Source organism: Felis catus, chromosome A2 (assembly GCF_018350175.1).
Source record: "Felis catus isolate Fca126 chromosome A2, F.catus_Fca126_mat1.0, whole genome shotgun sequence".
In the NCBI taxonomy this organism is placed as follows: Eukaryota; Metazoa; Chordata; class Mammalia; order Carnivora; family Felidae; genus Felis; species Felis catus.
In genome coordinates, this window is record NC_058369.1 from 152,174,785 (window position 1) to 152,201,200 (window position 26,416).

The following is a 26,416-nucleotide window of genomic DNA, read 5'->3' on the forward strand; positions in this document are numbered from 1 at the left end:
ATTATTATCTTATTTTGGTTATAATCAGTATCAGTATTATTATGAAAAAGGCTTACTTAAAGCTACCAGATGGAAAGATGCTATAGACTATAAAAGTCACCCACTCCACACTGTAAGTTTTATGCTTTCTTCCTCGCATTGGTTTATTAATTTTTATGTCTGTACCAGAAACCTCTTGATGCTTTGGAAGGTCTTATGTATAATCCTAGTTTATTTAGTTTAATCCATCAGTAGTATACTCAGCTAAATTGATTGATGACAGACGGACAGACAGATACCACATCTAGGTATGGATGCTTTCAAAGTGTTTTCAGACTTCAAATACATTGCCAGTCTGAAAGGATCTTTCGCATCCTCCATTTAATGTCTTTGCTTTTTATGTGGGGAATCGGGGCAGATAGGTACAATAAACACGGAGGGGAAGAATGAGGATTTTTGGAGAAAAAGTCATGGTTCAAAAGGAAGAAATCTGATATATTTTAAAGCAATGTTTATGTCATATCTGTTCATTCTTTTCTATGTCCCTGCAGGTTTCAATGCGTGTTTGGCTACTTGGCTTCTGATTGAGAGAACACAAAATGAATAACTCAACAAACTCCTCTAACAATGGCCTGGCTCTGACCAGTCCTTATAAGACATTTGAAGTGGTGTTCATTGTCCTTGTGGCTGGATCCCTCAGTTTGGTGACTATCATTGGGAATATTCTGGTCATGGTCTCCATTAAAGTCAACCGCCACCTCCAGACCGTCAACAATTACTTTTTGTTCAGCTTGGCCTGTGCTGACCTCATCATTGGTGTTTTCTCCATGAACTTGTACACCCTCTACACCGTGATTGGCTACTGGCCTTTGGGACCTGTGGTATGTGACCTTTGGCTAGCCCTGGACTACGTGGTCAGCAACGCCTCGGTGATGAATCTGCTCATTATCAGCTTTGACAGGTACTTCTGTGTCACCAAACCGCTCACCTACCCAGTCAAGCGGACCACGAAAATGGCAGGTATGATGATTGCAGCTGCCTGGGTCCTCTCCTTTATCCTGTGGGCCCCGGCCATTCTCTTCTGGCAGTTCATCGTAGGGGTGAGGACTGTAGAGGATGGGGAATGCTACATTCAGTTTTTCTCCAACGCCGCTGTCACCTTTGGTACCGCCATTGCAGCCTTCTATTTGCCTGTGATCATCATGACTGTGCTATACTGGCACATATCCCGAGCCAGCAAGAGCAGGATAAAGAAGGACAAGAAGGAGCCTGTGGCCAACCAAGAGCCAGTTTCTCCAAGTCTGGTACAAGGAAGGATAGTGAGGCCAAACAACAACACTACACCTGGCAGTGACGGTAGCCTGGAGCACAACAAAATCCAGAATGGCAAAGCCCCCAGAGATGCTGTGACTGAAAACTGTGTCCAGGGAGAGGAGAAGGAGAGCTCCAATGATTCCACCTCAGTCAGTGCGGTAGCCTCTAATATGAGAGATGATGAAATAACCCAGGATGAGAACACAGTCTCCACTTCCCTGGGCCACTCCAAAGATGAGAACTCGAAGCAGACGTGCATCAAAATTGTCACCAAGACCCCAAAAGGTGACTCATGTACCCCAGCTAATACCACTGTGGAGCTAGTTGGTTCTGCAGGTCAGAACGGAGACGAAAAACAGAACATCGTCGCTCGTAAGATTGTGAAGATGACGAAGCAGCCTGCCAAAAAGAAGCCTCCTCCTTCTCGGGAGAAGAAAGTGACCAGGACGATCTTGGCTATCCTGTTGGCTTTCATCATCACTTGGGCCCCATACAATGTCATGGTGCTCATCAACACCTTCTGTGCACCCTGCATCCCCAACACAGTGTGGACAATTGGTTATTGGCTCTGTTACATCAATAGCACTATCAACCCCGCATGCTACGCACTTTGTAATGCCACCTTCAAGAAGACCTTTAAACATCTTCTCATGTGTCACTATAAGAACATTGGCGCTACGAGGTAAAACACCTTTGTAGAGAAGGAAGGTGGTCGGGGGAGCTTGGGAAAAAGAAAAGGGGTACAAAAAACCTCCCAGTTTTAAAAATCTCTGCCATTGCACTTTATAGTCTTATTATGGAATGTGCAATTAAGGAGCCCGACAGTGACACTTTTATCGTGCCTATGCTCCAGTTTGAGAAACCCACACCTTATCAGCCCTGTCAGTTTCAGAGTGATGAGACCATGAAAGAGACATTTTGGAATTAATGGATTTAAGGAACAATCCACATGTTCTCGTACTCTCTTGAAGAAGGGCTTCTGAATCTACAGTTTTATCTCTGCACAAGAAGAATAATAACCTCGCTCCTTTTTATTCCCATTTTTTTTTTGTTCCCGTGTGTCCATATGAGGATGAAATGCCACAGCTAACATGGAGACTTAAACATAAAAAAAATAGACGTCACACAATGGACAAGTGAAGGAAGAGGATCAAAAAAATATATATAGAAATGGTCTCCATAGTGTTAAGTGCTAAGCATATATTATTCTTTTGTTACAGTTTTATTTGGAGAATTGCGATGTAATCAATGCTTTGGATTTTTTTTTTTTTTTTACCTTTCCCTCTTCCCACCATCAAAGGAAAGCAAACACACAAAAACCCCAACTAGACCATAACATTATTTTTCTTATTATGGCACTGGTTTTTGTACGTCCCCATTCTACATTGTGTAAGGACAAAATCTGCAAGACTTTTGCTAAATACAACCAGAAACAGCCATGAACATGGGCATTTCACCCCTGCCCACTGTGTCCTTTTCATTCTGTGGGGATATAAAAGCCTATAAAGTGTGAGTTTGCTTCTGATCCTGTAGGTGAAATGTTTTCACCCATCTGGTTTTCTCCTAAACTAGTGTCTTAAGTTATTGGGCTAGCCTACCTAATACATAAACACGCTTGAGAACCAAAGTCATTTTTTAAAGTGAGGTTTTGTCAAATTAAATAGTGGTCGTCTTTAGTTGGAGAGAGTTTACTGAGGCCAGATGAATTTTGAAATAAGAAAATAGAAGACTGAGAGGGCATTCTGTTTTCAACCTGAATCTGCCTGACCCATCTATGAGATGCTAACTTGTAAACCATGAACTTCTGGCCTTTGTCAGTGGGAAGAAGCTGCTTTATTCATTTGGAATCGTAAGTAGGATTAGCATACTCTGGTGGCACCAGTGACTTCTGGGTCACTCCCAGGAGAATAAGACGTTCTCTTCAATGCCTGCTAACAAATTATATTCAATTTATAGTCCAGTGAGGTTTTTTATAACCATCCTATATCCCACTGGAGGAGGAAAAAAAATAGTTAAAAAACATTTCCTGGAACCACATGTTCCATGTTCCTCAAATTGTCAATTCTCTCTAAAATTTTTTAACTTCAAAAGTCTGTCCATAGAGGTAATCTTTGTGGCAAGAACGTAGTGGATATCTAACAGAGGCCAAGTGAGATCAGCAAACTGTGAGGAAGAATGCAGGTAGCTGTGCCTGTGTCCTTTCTCATTGTTTCTTTAATTCTAGACCATAAAAAGTCCTATCAGGAACTATTATTAGCCGAACGGTAGCTTGTTGTAGAATCTTGTCCATGTAGAGACTTTTCATTTCGTACCCCTCATAAACATATGATCGTATTGGTCCACATTTAGCTGTGTTTATCCCTCAACTTTCTTTCTTACTGTATTTGCTATAGTCTTAAAATCAGATTTTCTGAAGACGGCCCAATCAATAGAAATCAAGTTTATAAAACCCACTTCAGATTTCATATTTTGCATTTCAAATGTATGGGCCTTATGCTGTCTTGACCAGTAACATCAATGTGAGTAGCATGTTTAATTTGTCAGTATTAAACCTTAGCACTTTAGAGTTGGTGTGTGTGTGTGTGTGCGTGAGCGCGTGTGACTTGCCTCACTGATGGCATCTCAACAACTTTGAGAATTAAAAAAAAGCACAAGGTAAACAATAAAGAAAGGACAGTCAGTAAGAGGCAAACTGCCCACAGTAGTTGGATGTAACTTACCCTTTATAAAAATAACTTCTTGTTTGAATAACTTCAGTCACTCCCGCCCATAAACCTTCTGCGTGTAAACCTATGGCATCAGTTCATGCAGATTCCTTTACTCCACAGTTACTTCAATGTAAGTGTTAAATCCGTATGTATTTTTATTTTATTTCTTCAAATTAGTGAATCAATTGAATGGAAGGGACATCAAGCCAATGGGCTGTTTGGTTGGCTGTAAACAAAAGGATGGCTGGCTGAATACTTATTAACTTGCACTATTATGATGTAGATTCAGCTTTAGTTGGGATGAACTCTTTGGATTCAAGGATTCATGATTCTGGATTTGGGTCTTTTTGGTCTGCTCTAACAATTCAACTCACCATGAATCAAACTGCCTCTTACTCTTCATTGCCATCACACCCTCCCTTTCTTCCTTCTATTCTTGATCTTCGCCATAGCCACCACAACCTTGTTGAAAGAGAACCCATCGCGCATTACAGAAAGGAAGTGACTGTAGACCGACACATCGTGAAAGCTTTGTCAGCTGGAATCAGAGACACGGAAAGAATACTGAAAATGGTAGATGATTAGAAAGATATGGAGATTGTATTCAAAGGTTTGCATTAGCTATGGCTGGATTTGTCTATTTCAGTGGCTCTCACACAGGAACAGTTTTGCTCCCCGGGGGACATTTCACATTGTGTGGAGACATTTTGGGTGGTCACAACGTGGGGGAGAGCTACTGGCATCTGGCAGATAGAGGCCAGGGATGCTGCTAACAGCTTTCAGTGCACAGGCCAACCTTCCCTCACATACACAACTAAGAATTATTTGGCTCAGAGTGTCAATAGTGCCAAAGCTGAGAAACTCTCATCTGTTTTAAGGAATTCTAGCGCTTGCTTTGTAAAAACGGGGAAATAATCCTGTATCACTATTAGAATATCAACGCAAATTGCTCACCTGTTTGTAAAAGGTAATGTTCACCAATTGTGTACCAGACATTGTCACCCATGAGTCTGGTGTATGTGTAATTCACAGATTGGGAACACAGGAGACAGATATCTACACATCCAAAGTCACCAGACCGTGCACGTAGCACATTGTTTCCGACATCTTAATGTCCCATCACGATTGCCATAGAGTCCAGTCAGTTGAGGTTGCCGGTAATTGACCATTAAATGATTGGAGTTGATGTGGTCAGTTTCTGTTGGAGCTGCCATTTTTTCTTTCAGAAACATCAGGAGTCTCTTTCAGAAACAATATGATTCATCTCTGTTATTTTCACTGGAAAGGTAGAGAGCTGTCAAGAATTTCTTCTCTCCTCAAAGCAATAATGTAAATATTCCAGAGTGGTCTTATAAGAAGAGGAGATTAAGAATGTCAAAAAGCCAGTTCATTTCTTTAAAAAAAGAGAAATGATCACCCCTTTACCGGATCACATTAATTTAATACCAGCTCCCAAGGGTTAGGACAAAGTCACCAATATAATAAGTCACATGGGATAAGCTTCCCCATTTGAGTGTGGAGGCTGGAGGACCCACATACTTCTTCTCTTTGTCCATTCACTGCTTTTTTGATCCTGGAGATCTGACACTGGGGAACATGGGAGTTCAAAATGATGGCAACATATACTTAGAAATGCGATCTACTGTTATTTTTCTCTTAGTTCATTGGTAGTTGCCTTCTCCCAGTTTGATAATCTCCCTGTCAACAACCACAGCACTGATGTTGCAAATAGATTAGGGAAGCACCCAAAGCTGGATGAATTGTGCCAAGTGTATTTTCAGCATGTACATACAATACCACGCCTCTTAAATATGCTTCTTTTAAAAGGGTGCACGCTGCAGCATGAACTGTGTGCGTATTTAATGTATCTTTCTGGAATATGCTGTGTGCTTAATATACATATTCTATAAATAAAGTAATGAAATGTATAATAGAAATACATATTTCTGTATGCAAATAAATATATTATACACAAAATCTTAATACGCAATATGGTATATGTTGCTTCAGAGTAACAAGGCTAGGTTTTGTAGGCCCAGTTTTTTAAAGTAGCTTTGGTTTTTGAAGGAGAGGGTTTGAGAACAGCCAAAATCCTACCCGTATTACTGTTAAGCTGTTTTATAATCTTTGAAAGCACGGCACTGGCTTTAAATATCTCTTGGAGGAATATATTCATAAATCTTGGCTGGTGTCACCCCACATGACCAGAATGCTCTTTGCTCCTGTGCTCCCGACTGGCCTGTGACTAGAATCTTTCTGGCTGTTACTGTTCCAACAGCTGTGTTGATCTCACGTCTGATTGCCTGATGAGATTGCAACCAATTCATTGACATACAGCTTTGCTCTCCTCCAAGTTAACTGATTTTAGTCAAATAAAAAATAATCATGCAAGGAGGAAAGGATGACCTTCAGAATGTTTTTCATTCTGGAAAACAGGTAAAAAGTTGTACAAGCACTGTATTTTATGAGCCACTCTTTTCAGTTTGAGCCCAATACAGCATCCCATACATTAAACGCCAGAGATTTCTAGCGTAGTATGATACTCCAAGTTTTCTCCAAGAAATTATGAAATAGGTGCCTTCTTTTTTATTTTTAATGTCAACTTTTTTTTAACGTTTATTCCTTTTTGAGAGACTGAGAGTGGGGGAGGGGCAGAGAGAGAGAGGGACACACAGAATCCAAAGCAGGCTCCAGGCTCTGAGCTGTCAGCACAGAGCCCGACGTGGGGCTCGAACTCACGAACCACAAGATCGTGACCTGAGCCGAAGTCGGAGGCTTAACCGAGTCACCCGGATGCCCCATAGGTGGTTTGTTTCTGAATGCCCTACATTTTCTTTATAGCACTTCTTTTCCTTCCCTTGTTACCGACTCAACTACCCACGTTCCCCAGAACATTTTCTTTGGCTCATTAGCATGAGTTCCTAGTTAGCAATTACTGCTATGATTTTAATTGATCCTGGGCACGCCATCCCAAGAGACACTTGCATTTTAATAGAAGAGCATAAGCACCGAACATCTCAAAGAGTACTATTTATCGTCTTTAGTTGCCGAGGTATGCAAGGTGTTCAGTGAATTCTAGTTTTCTATGCAAATTTTATGACCTGCTTCACCATCTATACACTTCCTAAATTTTACCTGTTATTCCATAATCCACCCGGGTGCATTGTTGCTTCTTATCTGAACCAAAATCATCTCTAGAAAAAAAACTGAGTTTTCTGTCAATTCTCATTAGTGTCTTATTGTTCCAGTGAAATGTTCTCATTACATTTTTTTTTTAATTTTTTTTTCAACGTTTTTTATTTTATTTTTGGGACAGAGAGAGACAGAGCATGAACGGGGGAGGGGCAGAGAGAGAGGGAGACACAGAATCGGAAACAGGCTCCAGGCTCCGAGCCATCAGCCCAGAGCCTGACGTGGGGCTCGAACTCACGGACCGCGAGATCATGACCTGGCTGAAGTGGACGCTTAACCGACTGCGCCACCCAGGCGCCCCACATTACATTCTTTAGAATGTGATTGCATACTGTATCGATGAATTGTCAAATGTTATTCCTTACGAAGTGATTGCAAATGCTGAGGCAGGAAAAATATCTTACCATCACAAAGGAAGAATTTTCCACGTTATAACACGACAGTCTTTTTTGATCAAAAATTGAAGCAACAACGCGGTAAGTTGTGGAATGTACATACTTATTAAGTAAGTGACATTCTATAAATTCTGTTCTTTGGCTTCCTAAACACACACACACGTCATGGGGAGTGACAGAGAAAAAAAGTCACCCATTTTCTTTATTTGCACCATTTACCGTGCAGCTCATCTGAATCCTTACACTGGACCTTTGCTGGAAACATGCATGTCCTCGGAGAGCTTGTTGAAGGATTTTTTAAAATGGGTATCTTTTTTGGAGTCATTATTATTGGAAGATAAGGGATAGTGTTAAGGGATAAATTGTGTGTATGCATCCAGGAAGAATTAAAAGAGATTGCAGAGCCAGTTCAAATCTGGATAAGAGCTAGTTGTACGAAAAGACAAACATTATGTATGATTCAACTGGATGCTTAAAGCAATTTTCTTCACGCTGGGAATCTTACTCTTCCTGCTGCCTTTGTATAGAGAGCAGGTGCTTACATTTGTGAGGGCGCGAGTATCCTTGCCGGGGCCATATTATATTTTGCCACATGTCAAACTTCAGCCCGATGTAGAATCACCTGCAGATTGTTGGGCCTCACCAGCAGGTCTGAAGTGGCGTCTGAGAATTTGTGTTTCTAACAAGTTCCCAAGTGATCCTGATGGGAACCACACTTTGAGAACAATTACCTTTGGTCTAATGAAAATTTTTACCAAAGCATTATGATGTCTTCGCAAGACGTCTGTTACTAATGGCGAAAACATTACATTTAACGAACTAGCCACAGGAGAGGATACTTTTTCTTGGACGTAAAGTTTGTTGCTTACTTACAAACAGGCTGTTCGTATTTTCTGTCTCTTCGGAAACTTTTAGTGCGATGATCTTAACACCAGTGATTAAAAATAACCGTATTGATAAATTTACTTGAGGAACCATTAACATATCAAAGTTTAAAGATAAATATAGCAGAAGCTTGAATTCTGTGATATCTCCAAATGCATCTTTAATGTTTAAATTTTTTTTCAATGTTCATTTATTTTTGAGAGAGAGCAAGAGAGCACGAGTGGGGGGAGGGGCAGAGAGAGAGAGGGAGACACAGAATCTGAAGCAGTCCAGGCTCTAAGCTGTCAGCACAGAGCTCGACATGGGGCTCGAACCCATGAACTGTGAGATCATGACCTGAGCGGAAGTCGGAGGCTTAACTGACTGAGCAACCCAGGTGCCCCTTTAATGTTTATTTTTGAGACAGTGTGGGTGGAGGAGGGGCAGAGAGAGAGAGGAAGACCCAGAATCTGAAACAGGCTCCAGGCTCCCCAGCTGTCAACACACAGCCCAATGCGGGGCTCGAACTCACAAACCGCGAGATCGTGACCCGAGCTGAAGTCGGACACTTAACCGACGGAGTCACCTAGGTGCCCCACTTTAAAAATGCATTATATGGGGCGTCTAGGTGGCTCCATTGGTTAAGCGTCCGACTTTGGCTCAGGTCACGATCTCGCGGTTCCTGAGTTCGAGCCCTGCGTCGAGCCCCTGCGTCGAGCCCCTGCGTCAGGCTCTGTGCAGGCAGCTCAGAGCCTGGAGCCTGCATCGGATTCTGTGTCTCCCTCTCTCTCTGCCCCTTCCCTGTTCATGCTCTATCCCTCTCTGTCTCAAAAATAAAGCATTAAAAATTTTCTTTAAATGCATTTTATTATAGTCTCCTACATATATTTTTGCATAGTCTATATATGCAAACACATTCTCCTCTTATGAGTATTTAAAATGAATCATTCCATTATTCTGTTGAGAAGTAATGTTAAATAAAAAATATTTGCATTCTAGAAGGAATTCTTCAACCTCTTCTTAACACACACTCATGTACATAAACACATATGCACGCTCATATACACACATGTACAAATACAAACACATAAACACAAGTTTCACCTTAAATATCTTGACTGTGCTCAGAGGCATAACCTTCCCACTACTTTCAAAAGCATTTGGAACTCAGCTAGAGGAGACATTGAACTCCGGTCAGCCAAGTAGTACTGAAGAAAAAATTCTGTGCTGTGGCCAGTAAATTGCAGAATGTTCTCAAAGCTCCTAGGGTCAGTAAGTTCCAGCTTTGTGTCTGCCACCAACATACCCCCGTTGTCTGAAGAAAATCTCTCTGAAAGTCAACAATTACATTGAATCATGATGAGGAAACATGCCTGAAATACACGATCATGATGATGCCTGGAGGACACGTGTACAAATATCGACCTTCATGATGGGTACCCCAAGATCACCAAGCAGATTATTTTGTTTTTCTTGGGATCCTCACCATTCTGTTTATTAGTGAACAAGTAGAAGAGGTCATTTATAGTCCCGATATTAAATGGCTGAAGAAAACCATTTTATTTTTTCTCAACCCTCCCCATTGGGTAACATATCTTACACAGAAATAACAATCTGAGCAACTCTGCATTTAAGCAGAAAAGAAAACCATAAAGAATACAGTTAAGACTAAAACAGGAGCAATATGAATATGACATCCACGTGAGAAAAAAAAAAACACGTACGCCTAAGCTCTCTCGAAATAACAATAAATATTTAACAGAAATGCTTTTCTTTTTTCCAGGTTCTTTGTATTTTTTTTCTTCATCTATCTTTAGTATTTTTGCTCCAGTTTTTACTAATCCTGCTGTAAAAGTAAATTTTATAAATGTTCTGCGCGGCAAACACAAAAATTACTGTTTCCTTAGACCTCATCTTTAATTTTGTTGTAATTGACATTGCTGTTGCAGAAAGCCAAAAGACATTTAAAACAACAACAACAACAGCTGACAATGACACGTGCTTTCACTATCCAAACAAAACAAACGTAGCCAAAATATGGATAAAGGGCAAAACCACAGCTTTAAATGAAAAAAAAAAAAAAATCTGCGTACGTGATGACTTCCCAATGTAAATATTTCCAAACAACATGGCATCTATTTCCTCTGTGTTCTCGAGGGCTTTCCCGCTGCTGTTCACAGTGCGGTGGACGGACGCGGGCCCTTGGTCACTCGGAGAAGAGCTCAGGGCATATCAATGTGCTGTTTGAAACAGGCCCTGTGAGGACACGAGCAGGCACTTGTCACGATTAAGTATGGGACGTAAACCAAGAAGTGAAAGGCTGTTAAGCCGTTGTTAGAAAAGCCGTTCCATATGACGGAAAAGGGAGTTAAACCAATACTCAGTATACACACATCTGTTAGGAAGCACATTTGAACAGACAAACACGATTCCTTGGCCGTGTACAGGTGAGATTGTTTACATAACTGAAAAATTAGGATGATAGCTTATGTTACCTATAACAATTGCTAAAAATTCCATTACCGTCAAGGAACCTGGTATCCTTGTTTCCCCTTTGCTTTTTATTGAAGAGTAAGGAATACAACGTTCGTTAGAAACACACAAGAGTGTAGAGTCCCAGTGTTTTTGAAAATCTTACATTAAAAGACAGTTATTTAAGTGTATGCGAACTTGAGAGCCTCTTTAACGATAATCTCCTTTATATATATATTGGATGAAAGATATCTACAGTGTTGCTATAAATTATACATATTTAAACAAGCCTGCATAATTATATCATACATTTTATTTATAAAAGAAAAGAATGCGTTTAAAGACATGGTTGTAGGAATTTAATGGAAAGCGATGCACAAAAATGCAAGGAATACCAGTGGAAAATACTCAACATACCAGAGGAGTGTTGGCTTAGATGTTGCTGATGCGCGTATGCAGAAACATCCCAGCTTCCAAAATCAGCGCGGAGGAAATCACACGTGGTGTCCTTGGATGTGTTTTTGCCAAGCTGTATTCCTAAATAAAGCATTGTAGCAGTCGGAGAATTCAACAATAAAATTTTTTTCATTATAATTCACCACATTTAGAACACATTTGTGAACATTTTGGAAGTCAGACACTACCGTACTCCTGGGCACTCTTTACGAAAGAATACCAACTGGTACAAAGCCCTCCCTTGAAAAAGTACTAATTGTAACACGAATTACTGTGAGCTCTGGCTCTCCCCTTGAAAACTTTCACTTCACTTTCTCCATCTACCGGATGAAAAGTGCTCCAGAGCATTCCTTCTGTCCTCTGCTCTCCATTTCTTAAATAGCGAACGTATTGGAAAGAGATTCCAGAGTCGTTCTGGATTCTAGAAATACTCGGTGGGCTAGGTGGTAGGGAAGCTTGCCTTTTTTGTGTGTGATTTCCCCAAATAACTGACTTGGAGACATTGATCTGGAATTCCTTTCCTCCTTCCAAACAAGGGGAAGCAAGTCAAAACTCACACAAACTAATTAATGCCAAATGATGTCCTCAAACTACATAGGGCAGGAGGTACCATGGTAAATGGATTGTGAGAAATTACTGTCCTTGCCAGTGAGGTAGGGCCAACTCCAGCTGGAGGAAGACATTTCCTTCAGATATTTTCACACTCAAGCTTATGGGAAACTTAGACTATTTGGTTCTCAGGGTTGATCGAATGTCATTTGCCGCCTATTCTCACCTCCATCTAAAAGCAGGAATTCTTGTGGCCTCCACCATGGTCATAGACACTTCACGTTATGCAATGGACAGTTCCTTAAGGCTCCACACTCTGCTCTCTCTCATCTCATTATTCTTTCCTGACACCAGCCCATCCACACCTTCAGCTTTGGTTATCATCTTAAATCTGATGAGATATAATATCATCTCCATCCCACTCTTCTCCACCATCTACGTCAGAACCCGTCTTGGATACCACAAACGTATCTCAGACTCCCCACGTCCAAGCTCGCATTCATGATTTCACCAACGACACTGGCCCCATTCTGCTGTCTCTTAGCCCATCCTCTACTGCGCAGACAAAACGGACACCACGCTCTGTCATCCTTGACTTTCACCCCAATCGCCCTTCAAGTCCTCCCAGTTTTACCTCCTAAGTGTCAAATGTGTCAGATCTGCCCGTCAACTTCTCCCATTGTCACTGGTGCCACCACGTCGTGCAAGCGATCTCACTGATTTTACCACATCCGGTCCGATCCCGTCCCATCTGGCTGGTACCTGCGGGCAGAGCCAGCCTTTCAGACGACAAATCATATCACATCACTCCTCTACTTAAAACTTGTTAGTGAGTTCTTCTGACCGCGTCCACCTGTCTTTATCTGACCCGCAAGCCCTTAATGGACTAAGCCCCTCCCCCCTCTCCAACCTCGCCTTCCAGCACACTCCCCGGTGATTTCACTGCTCTTGCATCACTGCCAAAAGCCACCCTCGCCACCCCCCCCCCCCATCATGTCCTCTCCTGCCGAAAGATTTTAGCACATGAGCTTTGCACAACTTTGCCTGGAAAGCCCCCCTGACCCTTCGCTACCTGGTTAGCTCCTAATAATCCTTTACATCTCAAGTCAAATACGACGCTTGCAGAAATGTCTCCCCTGACTTGTCGGACATCAATTCCTCCAGTGTAACTCCCATAAGGTTTTTCACAGTCGCAACCTTATTTGGGGTTGTAGGATTATTTGAATAAATTCTGGTCTCTGTTTGTAGACTGTAAACTTTGTAAGTACAAAGACCACATTTGGATTTGTCTACCTGAGACAGTGCCTGATACATAGTCACTGTTCCCTCTCTGCAACATTTTTTTCCTCCACTTACGAGTCATACGACCTTGCGAAAATCATGTAGTTGTTTCAGATATAGGTCACCTATATTTACATGTATACAATATCACGATAAATTACATATATTTATATAAGGAATATTTAGAAGATTGGAAATAACCACGTAGTTCCTAGCAGCATGCTCAACAAAGAAGGGTACTCAATAAAAGGTGTGTTTATAACACTTCTTATAGTGGAAGTCTGTGGTACAGACAAAAGATGCCATAGCCTCTCAGACTGCACTTTGCTGAGCCCTGAGTGTCCCATCAAGCCAGTCGGTGCTTTACTAGGACAAATGGGACCTTTGGACCCTCGGGCTCTGGTCTCCCAAATAGAGAATGAACACTGAAACACCCGAAGTGCAATTATTCTGTCCTTCTGAGACATGGCTCAAATTCTTTAGTTTCTTTTTGCTACATATTGCAGTAATAAGATTATTGGTATCTTACATGGATCTGGTTCATTTTACATGTCAGGCATTTTATTACTTCGATGTGGCTAGAATCATAGGAGGAGTTATTATTATATTCATATTTTAAATAAGGAACCAGAGAGGCTCCATGAAACCAAGTAATTACCCAAGGCCATAGCTGGTATTGGTACAGCCAGGCTCAAATCTCAAAAGTGGTTTATCGAAAGCAGGAAGCATATTGAAGCAGCCTGACCCGGTTTCCTGGGTCCAGGCCTGGTTTACACTGGCTGCCTGATTCATTCATTTTGCATTCTTCTCCCCTTCCTGCAAGAATGTTAGCTTGGATAATATAGTATATGGTTAACCCTTTATTTTGGGGACTGAAGGGGCGCCAGGCCAGCTAGCAGTTGAAGAATGGTTGTCTGGTCCCCATTCTGTCATTTCTTAGCTGTAAAATCTCAGGAAGTCTCATTTGTTTGCTTTAGCCAGAATATAGTGTTACCCTAAGCGCTTTCCAGATTAAACAAATTACTGTCAGAAATATTTTATAGATTAGAATTGATGCTTAGAGGTTGATTTCCGTAGTCTGTGGATGCTTTAGGCAGCTGCCTGGGCTCATCTGATCTGAGGGTTTGAGATTGATCTGTGTGTGTCTGCGTTTAGAGTGGACACACCACGAGGTGAGCCTTTCTGAGAATTGATGCTGTGGAGAATCTTTTATTTCGTGTAGTAAGTTGGAAGATTCGTTGAGACAGTTAAGTGGAACGGTTCCTAGAGCAAATTCATTCATCTCTTTTCTGCCTAAAAGTATGATAGAGACCACATCTAAATAATGTCTAAAGAAGTACGAGTATCTCAAGTACACAAACAGAAGAGGATGAGAAATGAAAGGTAAACTCAGTTTGCACTAGAAGCAAGGAAAAGCAGGGTGATGCACCATCTGCTATTTCAACCAAGGCTTAATTTCACCCTCTTGGTTATACCTAGCTCTGAGAGGTGAGATAAGCTTTATATATCTGCTTTCAGGAACTTTGTATGTCAGTACTAAACATCAGAAATATAGATAAATCATACAGGAAAGAAAAAGAGAAAAATATATATAGTTATTCTTATATATATAATAATCATATAAATGGGAATGTTTACTGGATCCCATCAGGACCAACATGTGCGGGATGGGGCTGAGGGGCAGGAGGAGCTGGGTCGTGGATCTCTTCCCTTTTTGGGCTTGCTGGGGGATGAAAAGAGCGAGCCCTCCACTCCCCAGGGACTGCAGCGGTGACACAGCTGGGGAACATGGGGACAGGTGGAGGGCTCTCGGGAAAGAAAGAGGTACCTTCTTGCCAGGGCCCTGGTTTTTAACTTTACTCTTTTGTAGAAGGATTCTGAAAGAAAACCAATAAAATGCACTTAGCCAAAAACAACATTATAATATATACACACACACACACGCAAACATTATATATTATTATACATATAATAATATATAATATATAATACTATATAATAAATATATATAATATATATATAGTTCCCTTCCAGGAAAGTAAATAATACATAACATATAATAAATATAAATATATATAATATATACTTATATATTCCTGTATTGACACCCCACCAATATTGTGTTCCACAGTGATGCTCTTAGGAGTCTGAAGGTTTTGATAAAGCCGAACACGTTTGGTTTTTTTTTTTTCCTTTTTCCCCCTTAAACCCTCCCATGTATCTTACAGTTACTGAAATTTGGGGAATTTTTACAATTCCTAGATACTCTGGGGCGCCTGGGTGGCTCAGTCGGTTAAGCGTCCCACTTCAGCTCAGGTCATGATCTCCCGGTTTGTGGGTTCAAGCCCTGTATCGGGCCCTGTGCTGACGGCTTGGAGCCTGGAGCCTGTTTCAGCTTCTGCGTCTCCCTCCCTCCCTGCCCCTCCCCTGCTTGTGCACTCTCAAAACTAAATAAACATTAAAAAATAATTTTAAAAAGATTGTCAGGTACTCTGGCATTAGTCTTCAAACAAAACGGTCCCTGCTCACCTCAAACAAAACAGTGGAAGCATCATTAGTGGAACAAAATGTCCCTTCATAAAATGCCTACTGATTTTTTTCAGGGGACTTCACGCATTTTACCAAGCCGATCCCTATACCTCCTCCTGGAAGGGGTCACTGTCATCCCCTTTCCCAGATGAAGAATATGTGGGTCATGAGGTTAAATGATTTGGCCTACACCAGTCTGATTGCCTGCAAATAAGGAAATATGTTGCTCTTTCCCATTTAAAGAGCACATTCAGGCAGTTAGAAAACTAGCAGATGAGGGATTTCGTAGGCACTTAAGGGGGAGGATATTGTACTTTCCTTCCCTAATGAGTTGGAATTTGTAAGGAAAGTCTTTTAGGGACTGCTCTCGGGGACGAGTCAAGAATTTCAGGGTATTGTCACCAGGCAAGCAACCTGAGGTCATGTCAGTGCAGTCCACTGGGCTCTGTTGTCCCCAAATGGTGCCAGGAGGGGCCAGCTATAGGTTCCATCGGTTTAAAATTTTAACTTATTTCAAAAGAGCGTACCCATTTGAGGGAGTACTATATTTGCTTTTCAAAATAGTTCAAGTATCATTAAGATCTGTTAGGTATTTTCCTAACTAGAACCCAACTTGCTAAAATGAAACTCTTTCCTTTTTTTTGGTGTGGTGTGGTGAAAAAAAATCATAGTCATCTTTAAAGATATTCTAGGATAAATTTTGAGAAGCTGCTTGAGGTTTTCAAGTTAAATCATTGAATATGACACCCGAGACTTTAATTTTCTATCTCCCTTATTCACTTTCAAGAGGTCTAATTTTAATTTTTGTTTATTTTTGAGAGAGACAGAGTGCGAGCAGGGGAGGGGCCGAGAGAGAGGGAGACACAGAATCCGAAGCAGGCCCCAGGCCTGAGCTGTCAGCACAGAGCCCCATGCGGGGCTCGAACCCACGGGCCTTGAGATCATGACCTGAGCCGAAGTTGGTTGCTTCGCGGACTCAGCCACCCAGGTGCCCCGAGGGTTCTAATCATAGTTGTTACACTAACTACCTTAAGAGGCAGCCACGAGTTTTCAATTCCAAGTAAAGTGGGACCTGCAAGCAAAAGCCTCCAGGTTGAAGAGAGAGCTCAGAGCCGACGGCTGGAGCTAACAAACTGTCCAGGGAGATCCTGTGAGTGACTGTCGTAGAGCCAGAGCAGACGGTTGAAGAGAGCAGTAGATGTAAATTTCTCTCAGGTAAGAGGTCAGCCTGGTGCCGGAAGCACAATAAGGAGCCTTTATCACCGGTCATTAGGCAGAATCCTGACATCTGGACCCTGACAACATGGAACAGGCCCACGAGATATTTTTCTGGAGCCCCTCCCGACCCACAACCTTCTCCATTCTGCTCTGTGGCTTCTGAGAAGCTGACCTGTATGCACCGAATTAGCACGTTCCTCTCCCTTCTCATTTCGAGTCGGAGGTTTCCAGCTCTGCAAGCTGTCAGAGGACAAGGGGAGAACGAGATCGTAATATGCCTTCCCCTGAGCTCCCTTCCATGTGATACACCATTACTTGGCTGTGTCCCTCTGTAAGGGATCAAATGGATGGCCTCTTTGGGTTCAGCACCTCACCCACCCCCCATCCCTGGTGTTCTAGTTTTGGGGTGGTATGGATGCTTCACCGTTACTCCATACTACTATAAGACCCAAGGTCTTGCACTATGCTGTGTTGGATTTCCTAAACACCACCCCCACCTTTGTACGTAGAACCTTCGTTGAACTTTCTTCCAAGTATCTATTTTTAGTAGATTGTCTGTTACCTACTGTGTTCCTAAGTGATAAGCACTGGATGTGAATTAAAGTAAAAGCAGAGTAAATGTCTCTAATTTCCATGAAACGCTTAAAAGTGTAATTTAGGACCCCGGTTCTTAAGCGATGGATTTCTCTTTTTTTTTTCTTCAGTTTTTTTTAATGTTTATTTATTTTTGAGAGAAAGGGTGAGCCAGAGACGGAGTGTAAGCAGGGGAGGGGCAGAGAAAGCCAGAGACGCAGAATCTGGGCTGTCAGCACAGAGCCTGACACGGGGCTTGAACTCACAAACCGCGAGATCATGACCCGAGATCAACCGACTGAGCCACCCAGGCACCCCTTAAGCGATGGATTCCAAAGGCGGAACAGCAAGACAGGGACTAAGGAATGAGAATCATTTGGCATCCGTTGCTTTTTTTAGAACTTTGGTCTAATTTGATGGATTGGCCACACAAATCAGCAGCCAATTATTATTAATTCTTGCATTTGTTCATAATCTTAGCTATTCAGCAAATAGTGATTGAGTGGGATCTCTATGCCTCTCTGTGTACTAGGAGCTTAAGACCCAGAACTATACAGGAAAAAAGGGGAAATTGGTCTCTCCATCATGGAATGAGTCTGGCTCCAGAAGAGTGAGTGCACAGAAGTCTGGGAGATGGTCTATGGAGGCCCTTATCTTTGGAGATGTGAGGCCATACTTCAGATTTTCAACTGTCTCCTAAGCTATTAATGGGTTTTGAAGGGGCATATGATCAGGTTTGAGATTTTAAAACACTACTCGTATAGCAGTGTAGACAATGGGTGGTGGACCCAGAATGACCCGTGAGAGGATTATTATAGTAGTTAAGATTTCTGCCTGGAACAAGGGAGTGATTGGAAATGCACTTTGCTGACAGAGTTAATGTTATTTCTTGGGAATGTCTTATGTTCACAGAAACATCTAAAATGTAAGCACTAACCATGGTGACTTTAACTCTCCCCAGCTTGTGACAGAAACACATTACCTCTAATGGGTTCAATGTTTTGCTGTTCTTAGTGTTGTTTCCTGTGAAGCATTTTTAATGAAATATATAGAAAAAGAAAAGTTTAAAGAAAGTCTCAGTGATTATTGATGAGACCATTTGGAAATACTCATTCACTATTCTAATGTGAAATCACATAAGATGAACGTATCTTCCCTAAAACAGAAGAATGTATTAGCTCTAAATAAACAATGACGATGAATAACATGCAAGGATCAGGGAACCACCATTCAAATCTTCCTAAGATGTCTATTGGTGATCTAAATATAATACGATCTGCTGTTTGGATTGGCATGTTGAGCAGAGCAGTGAGAACCATAAGAAACGACTGGGAAACTCGGATTTTGAGAATTTGGAGTTATTGCATTATTTAAGCAACACATTGACACTTTCTTAAAACCCAAACGTGTTTATTATCCAATTCAGCAACTACATTTCTGACCACTTAATCCCAGAGAAATGAAGACTTGAGTTCCCACAAGTCTTGTGTGAACAATATCCTGTACACGAATGTTTATAGCAGCGTTGTTTGTAATGGCCCCAAACGGGAAACAACCCAGACGTCCTTCAACAGGTCCACAAACTGCGGTATGTCCATATCATGGGAAACTACTCAGCCATAAAAGGAATGAACTATTCAAACACACAACAATTTGGATGAATCCTCAGAGAATCATCCTCACTGAAAAAAAAATCCAATCCCAAAGGGTTATAAGCTCATATGTATATAACATTCTTGAAATGACAAAATTGTAGAAATGGAGACCAGGTGAGTGGTTGCCAGAGTTTGAGAAGGAAGTGAAATAGAGAGGAAAGTGACTAGGGATATCCCAGGGTTGCATGAGGGAATCTCCCATGAGGGGTGTGTAAATGGTCCATCTCGGCTGTATCAATTTCAGTATTGCAGCTGTGTTATTGTACTACAGTTTTATAACATAGTATCATTGGAGCAAATGGGGTAAAGGAGAAGTCGGGTCTTTCTACATTATCTCTTAAATTGAAAATGAATCTAAAACGATTTCAAAATAAAAAGGTTATATGTGTACATTTTCCCATAAATGTAAATAGATGAAACTCATAAGCTTTCTTCTCTCAGGAAGAGGAAAATAATTGGTAAGCATCTAGGTATCTCCTCCACAGTCTATCATTTTAACCAGCTGGTCACCAAATATCCACTTCCCTTTCGCTTCCTTTCTTGAAATCGACCAACCTCTTCCCCAAGGAGGATAACCATCCCTTCGATGCAACCAGCTCCGCCACAAAGATCTGTGTGTGATAGACAGTCCTTCCTTTATCTGGCAACCTCTGGACAAAAATAAGTCAAGTTATCGGTACCCACGTACTTCAATCCCCTCTCTGCTGCACACATCACACTTGCAGTGACGGAGTGGAAACAGGATGACCATCACAAAATTCCCGGAAAGTAGGAATGGGGGTGGATGGGAGGCACACAGCTCTTCTATGGTCCCCCTGGGCAGCATAAAAGCCCTATTCTGGCAGCAAAAGACGTTCCTAGATTCTGCTCTAAGGGAGAAATTCTCCTGGGTTTTGTTTAACAAGGCTACTGGTTCCATCTTCAGGGAGGAGCATCCTTGTCTCCTATTTACTGGAACTCATGTAAAATGTAGATGAGCCTGCTGGACTTACCCTCCTGGGAGCCTGTCTCCTGCCAATCTAGGGAGCTTAACTTTTTTTGTTTCCGTTTTGTATGTCACGTTGAACAAAGAATTTTTGGTCCTGACTCCTAGTCTCTTTGGAAATATAATTCATTCAAACACTTAAAAGGCTTCTGTTCTGTGGGATAGTCATTGCCATGTCAGAATAACCAGACCCGGCATTCTTTCTGAAGCATCATAAACAAATATATTGTTTCTTCTTCCTTTTTTTCTTTTCTTCCTTTTTCACTAAAGTTATTTTGTTTCTCCATTAATTCCCAACTCATTTTAAGCTACCTGGCAAGATTAGTGAAAAGATCACATCTTATCTCTGTCTGCATCACTTTATTCATGGGAGACATGTTACCAGGGCTCCACTGCTCAAAGCTTTTAAAGATGTATTTCTTTCAACTTGGAGCTCTAAAAGCAGATAGCTTTTCATCTGCAAAGTCCTGAACTTGAATTTTTCATTCCTTTCATTTTTTGCTTACACAATGGCCAATTACTTTGGGGACCAACTCTTTCTAGAAATACCTTACCAACATCACCAACACATTCTAACCCCTTCTAGATTTCCCCTAGAGCTGTGAGCTCAAAAGGTGTGCTTTCTGCCTATGAGTCATTGCAAGCATCCATTGTTTTTGTTGTTTAACATGAACTTCCTTCTTCCAGCCCCTGATAGTGGCTTTTCAGCCACTCGTGTCTAAGTGAGTAAATGAGATACATGATCTGTATAACTTTATTTTGCCTTCATAATAACCATTTGGGTTTGGTACTGTTATCCTCACTTTACATTGAAGGAAATTCTGGGTCATCAGTATCGAAAGTTTGGCCAAGATCCCTTAGCTAGTTAACATAGGAGCCAGTAGTCAGTTTCCTATTTGTATGGCTTCAGAGAGCCTGGTTTTAGTTAACTGCCATCTCCCTCGTCTTCGGAGTCTTAACATTGAGCTTCTCCATCTTATTTCCTGGCACAGGCCTTAAAGAAGCACACTAGGGTGTTATGTTCTTTTTTTTTCCTACACATCGATTCAATAAACAATACGAGTCTTAAGAAATCGTGGAAAGGAAAGGAGAATATACAAAAAAAAATATTATATACGGATGCTGAATACAAAAGTTATTTTTATATGTTTCTACATTTTATACATTTAGAGCAATATTGCTACATTAATTGTATCATTCATTTGTTTTTAAAAAGCAGCATAAAGTTGAGGACTAGTTACACTTATCTCAGTACCATTGTTCCTGGGTCTATTCTAGGACCCACACTTCTTGGTTCTAGAATGGGAGTTTGATGCGGAAAGCCCAAGCCAACAGAATCCACCAAAAATGCCAGCCCAGAGAGGCAGCATATCACCTAGAGGTAGCTTAGCAATTACTCTGTGTCTGTATTGTCGAGGGACAATTTAGCATCAATAGTTTCCCATTGCTGACTTGTGCTTTTGCCTTCATAGTTACCATCTACATCTAGCAATGTTTGCTCAAACTTTATAGCTTTTGTTTTGGGTTGCAAACATTTTCATGCATTGACAGGGCTTCTGGCTTCACATTGTCAATCTGTAGTCACTTGTCTTTGAAATCTAACTAAAAACTAACTTCTTTCCAAAGGATTTTCCCAATTACCCACTCCCTTCTGAATACTTTATTCTGTGTACCCTAGGAGTTAAGAAATAATCCTTAATCTATGCTGTCACTTCTCGGCAGGCTTTTGCCTACTGGTATCATTGTCTTTGTGTTCCCTTAAGGGCTTGTGTTGACTGTTGTCACTATTATCTAGATACTATTAGGGTTCAACAAATAGCTCAATCACTGCAGAAATTAATCTATCTACCATCTATCTCCTCTTCTTTGGAAGGAGCAAGTATAACCTTTTTGTTTTCCGTGTCCCTAAAATGTGTGAAATTAAAGTGCACGTTTTGCTAAACGCAGACTATACACAGATTCCTTCTGCAACGTTGTCTACATTTCTTTTCTTTCTTTGTCACCTTTGGATCTGTGATGGATGGTTGGTGTTGCTTTCTTAAATCCCAATTCACTACAGAAAGTATTGCCTCACTACACTGTCAAACACCTCAATGTCTCAATGCCATTATAAATATTTCATAACTTCCCATGTGTACACACACCCTAACTCCTTGTCTTATTTTAGTAACCTCCAAAATGTCTGCATGATTCTCGTTGGGGCAATTTCTTCTCCCATTTTCAATTTTCTTTCCTATTCTCTACCTACATATTGTGAGTTTCCACCCCACCCCCACCCCCCGCCAAGAAAATTGCCTCTGTGTAGAAGATCTTGCTATCTTGGGTAAAATGGTCAAAAAGCACAAACTGCAATCTGGTCCTTTCTAAGGGGAGATCTAATTACCCAGCTGGTGCTGGAGAATACAAACATTTTCACTCTGGACAATGTTTATCTGTTTTTTTGCAAGTACATCACTTTGGAAAGCTACTTGCTCAGCTAATCTGTAACTGTCATGGAAATGTGATTTTTTTTTTCCCTCCTCCAAACCGATAACGGGCACCTGGTAAGACTGCCTTATGCACCCAAGCATTCAAGTCTAACTGTTTCCATGGGAACATATAAAACTCTGTCTGCAAGTTCCCCAGCATCCTGCCACATGTCCCTTTTCTCTACTCTGCTCTCTCTCTCCATTCCTTCAGTGTACGCGCATGAGATTACATTGCTTTGCAACAACTCTGTAATAGACTTCTTTTCCATTCTTGCCATTGTCGGTGATTTCATTCTTGCCATGTAGGAGGGCAGAGCGTGTGAGTCTATTTCAGCTGTGTAACTTCCTCAACACTGAGTCCAGTGCCTTAGACTTAATGGGCACTCAAAGCCTATTTGTTGAATTGCTTTGGATTAAGGGCTTATTGCCTTAGTCAGTTTTACTTTTGTGATATCTGAAACATGCTCATTAAGAGCTTCCTCAGCAGAATAATTGGAAAGATAAAAAGAGCCTGCTGAATACAGAGTTTAAACCACCAATTTGTATATTTACAAACTAAACATGAATTTTCAACTCTCTCTCAAATCTTGAAAATTTTTGAGTCTATAAACTTTAGAAATAAAGGAAAGCAAATTAATATTTATTCAGCAACTACCAACTATCAAGCATTTTCATATTCTTTCCCCTCTGAATTGAGTATTATCATCCATTGGATCTGAGAATTAAAGCCTTAGGATGTGGGGCATCTGGGTGGCTCAATCGGTTAAGCGTCCAACACTTGATTTCTGCTCAGGTCATGATCTCACAGTTTGTGAGTCTGAGCTCCACCCTGGGCTCTGCAACTGACAGTGTAGAGTCTGCTTGGCGTTCTCTCTCTCCCCTCTCTATCTGCCCTTCCCTTGTTTCCTCTCTTTCCATTTCAAAATAAATAAGTAAACTTAAAAATAAACCCTTAGGGTGTTCTGCACATGCAATTTGTGTTATATTTTACGTACTTAACCTTATGATCTCTTTAAATATCCATGCTGGCACAGACTTTGAGACCATGCATTTGTAAATAATGAGGGTTAAGAATATTAGGAAAAAAGAAGGGAGTATAAAACTTAGGACCTCATTGTATGAAAAGATGAAACAGTCTGAAAAAAATTCTGAAAAAATTTGAAGGATTACTGATAGCAGAAGCTAAAAGTGAAATCTGAGACACTCAAGAGACATTGCCTTAAATTGGAGGTAAACCGACATTTAAGAACAATAATTACTACTCTGAAGTGTGAAACAACAATACACAAGAATGTACACAGTATTGGTAAAGGATGATCAGAATCAAAGAATTCTAAAGCACTGGTATTGGGGCACCTGGGTGGCTCAGTTGGCTAAGCATCCAAGTTCAGCTCAGGTAATGATCTTGCAGTTCATGAGTTCGAGCCCCATGTCAGGCTCTGTGCTGACAGCTCGGAGTTTGGAGTCTGGAGCCTGCTTTGGATTTTGTGTCTCCCTCTCTCTCTCTCTCTGCCCCTTCCCTACCCGTGCTCTGTCTCTCTCTCTCAAAAATAAACATTAAAAATTTTAGGGTGGGAGGGAGGGGTGGGTGGGTGACAGGTACTGAGGAGGGCACCTGCTGGGATGAGCACTGGGTGTTGTATGGAAACCAACTTGACAATAAATTTCATACTAAAAAAAATTTTTTTAAATAAAGCATTGGTATTTATGACAGGAGGCACAAAGCAACTATATTGATATTGAAAAAGAGAATATGATTTGAGATGTCACAAGCCTGCCGTCCTCTAGAAGACCTAGTGGAGGTAAGTGTTTATGCTCTGCTCAGGAGCAAGGAGACCTCCTCCAGGAAGTGTCAGCAGCTACCACACAGAGAGGCTGTACCCTCAACCCCTCAGTGGTAATGAGGTGTCCTTCTCCTCTGTAGGCGATCAGAGGACACCCAGACCCAGTGGAGAGTCAAGACTTTCATCGTTGCTCAGCAGTAACAAGGGCCCCCCCCCTATGGTGTTAGTAGAGGTCGGGTGGGGTAAAGGAAGGTCACTTCCTAGGCAGATTGGCATCAGCGCAAGCCTCGCTGGAGCCTGAACTCCCAATCTTGCCATCCCTGCTCCAACAGTGACAAGATGTCTTTCTGCCTTAGATGTCAGCAGAGGCTTGGGAGAGAAACAAGAATCGCACCCCCATCTAACATAATGAGGTAATGAGGTGGTACCTCCCTTCAACCACAGGGGCAGTGTTAGAAGAAGCATGTTAAAACAGAATATTTCAATAAAATCCAGAGTCTGGTAACATAGTACCCAGACTATCCAGGTATCAGTTGAAAATCACTAGTTATACCAAGAACAAAGACGACCTCCATCGGAGTTAAAAAAAAAAAAAAAAGATAGTGAATGGATACTAACACTGAGATGACAGGATTGTTAGAATTACCTAATGAGAATTTTAAAACAGCCATCATTTATTATTTTTTAATGTTTTTTTAATTTATTTTTGAGAGAGAGAGAGAGAGAGAGAGAAGGGGAGGAGAGACAGGAGACAGGGAGACACAGAATCGGAAGTAGGCTCCAGGCTCTGGGCTGTCCGCACAGAGCCTGACCTGGGGTTCAAACTCATGAACCCTGAGATCATGACCTGAGCTGAAGTGGGAGGCTTCACGGACTGAGCCACCCAAGCGCCCCCCAAACACCCATCATTTTTAAAAGTCCCAACAAGCAGGTATAAACACGTTTGAAACAACATGTTTAAAACTCTCGGCAGAGAAATAGAAGATATAAAGGAAGACTAAGAGGGCAATTTCATAAATAAAAATGCCTAAAAGTCAAAACTGACCACACCAAACGTGGGCAAGAAAGTACTCTCACACGCTGCTGATGGGAATACAAAACGGCGCAGCCACTGGGAGACAAGTGAAATAAAACACGTACCCAGGGATGTGAACGTGCAATGTTCCCGGCGGCTTTATTTGGACTGGAAACAGCGCGAAGGTTCATCCACGCGACACGCGTGCAGAAGCAATGTGCTGGGTCCGTACGGTGGAATACTACTCAGCCCTAAAAAATAACCTGTTGATAGACACACGGACGAGTGTTAAGATAATTCTGTGGAGTGAGAGACGCCTGACAAAAATAAGAGCATATCCGTTTATATCCCACCTAGAGAATGCAACTCAATATACAAGGACAGACACCGGATCGGCGCCGGCGGCGGGGATGGGCAGGGACGGGAGGAAGGGATGAGAAGGTGGCACAAGGAGAGGCTCCGGGCGCACGCGTTAGTTCTCCACGGACCGTTTGTGCTGCGCGCCTAGGAAGCGTGGGGTGGCCGTTTGCCTGCCGGACGGAGTACGGGTCCCGGGCGGGCTCCTACGGAAGTTCACGCACCGCTGGTAGAGGCTCCTTGGCTGTGGTTGCTGACGTCCTCTTCGCAAGTCGCTCCTGGAGCCGGACCCGTCCGGAGCCGACGCCGGATCCCCCGCGTGGCCTCCTCAGCGCCTGTTGTGACCTCCTTGTCCCCGGGATGTGGCGACAACGCCTGACTGCTGTGGCCGGTGAGGTCGACAGTCCTTGGTGAAACATCAAAGAAAGGTTGCCGCTCTAGCCGCAACTGCATCTGGTTTCACGAAGTATTTGTTCACCTCGTCCTACTTTAAGGCTTCAGGACGCCAGGGGAGGAGATCACGGGGTTGTATGGTGACAGATGGCAGCTACATCTGGGGTGAGCGTAGCATAGTAGAAAGGTGTCGGATCACTGTGTTGTACACCCGAAACTAATGGAACAC

At 41.9% G+C, this 26,416-nt stretch overlaps 1 protein-coding gene and 2 long non-coding RNA genes across 12 annotated transcripts in view; 2 read left to right on the forward strand and 1 right to left on the reverse strand.

The window, feature by feature from the left end:
- Positions 1 to 5,984, forward strand: part of CHRM2 (cholinergic receptor muscarinic 2) — a 154,360-nt gene extending 148,376 nt beyond the window's left edge. For all 4 annotated transcript variants that reach the window (XM_045052801.1, XM_045052802.1, XM_045052803.1 and 1 more), the window contains one exon: positions 531 to 5,984. In XM_045052801.1, the coding sequence (XP_044908736.1) occupies positions 579 to 1,979 (1,401 nt within the window). In that variant the 5' untranslated portion in view covers positions 531 to 578 and the 3' untranslated portion in view covers positions 1,980 to 5,984. The remainder of the gene's footprint in view (positions 1 to 530) is intronic.
- Positions 5,985 to 9,239: 3,255 nt separating this feature from the next.
- LOC109497632 lies at positions 9,240 to 26,015 on the reverse strand. Of its 3 annotated transcripts, XR_006594623.1 has the most exons (7): positions 25,791 to 26,015; positions 25,563 to 25,700; positions 17,130 to 17,197; positions 15,039 to 15,087; positions 12,564 to 12,691; positions 11,342 to 11,461; positions 9,240 to 10,708 (listed from the first exon to the last, which is right to left on the reverse strand). It is a non-coding gene; the product is annotated as an uncharacterized LOC109497632 (long non-coding RNA). The 3 variants fall into 3 exon arrangements; XR_006594622.1 differs by lacking the exon at positions 17,130 to 17,197 and having other exon boundaries at positions 9,240 to 9,782; XR_002740611.2 differs by lacking the exon at positions 17,130 to 17,197 and having other exon boundaries at positions 10,201 to 10,708.
- LOC109497635 overlaps positions 25,996 to 26,416 on the forward strand; it is a 132,452-nt gene continuing 132,031 nt past the window's right edge. For all 5 annotated transcript variants that reach the window (XR_006594625.1, XR_006594624.1, XR_002740612.2 and 2 more), the window contains exon 1: positions 25,996 to 26,185. This is a non-coding gene — a long non-coding RNA (uncharacterized LOC109497635). The remainder of the gene's footprint in view (positions 26,186 to 26,416) is intronic.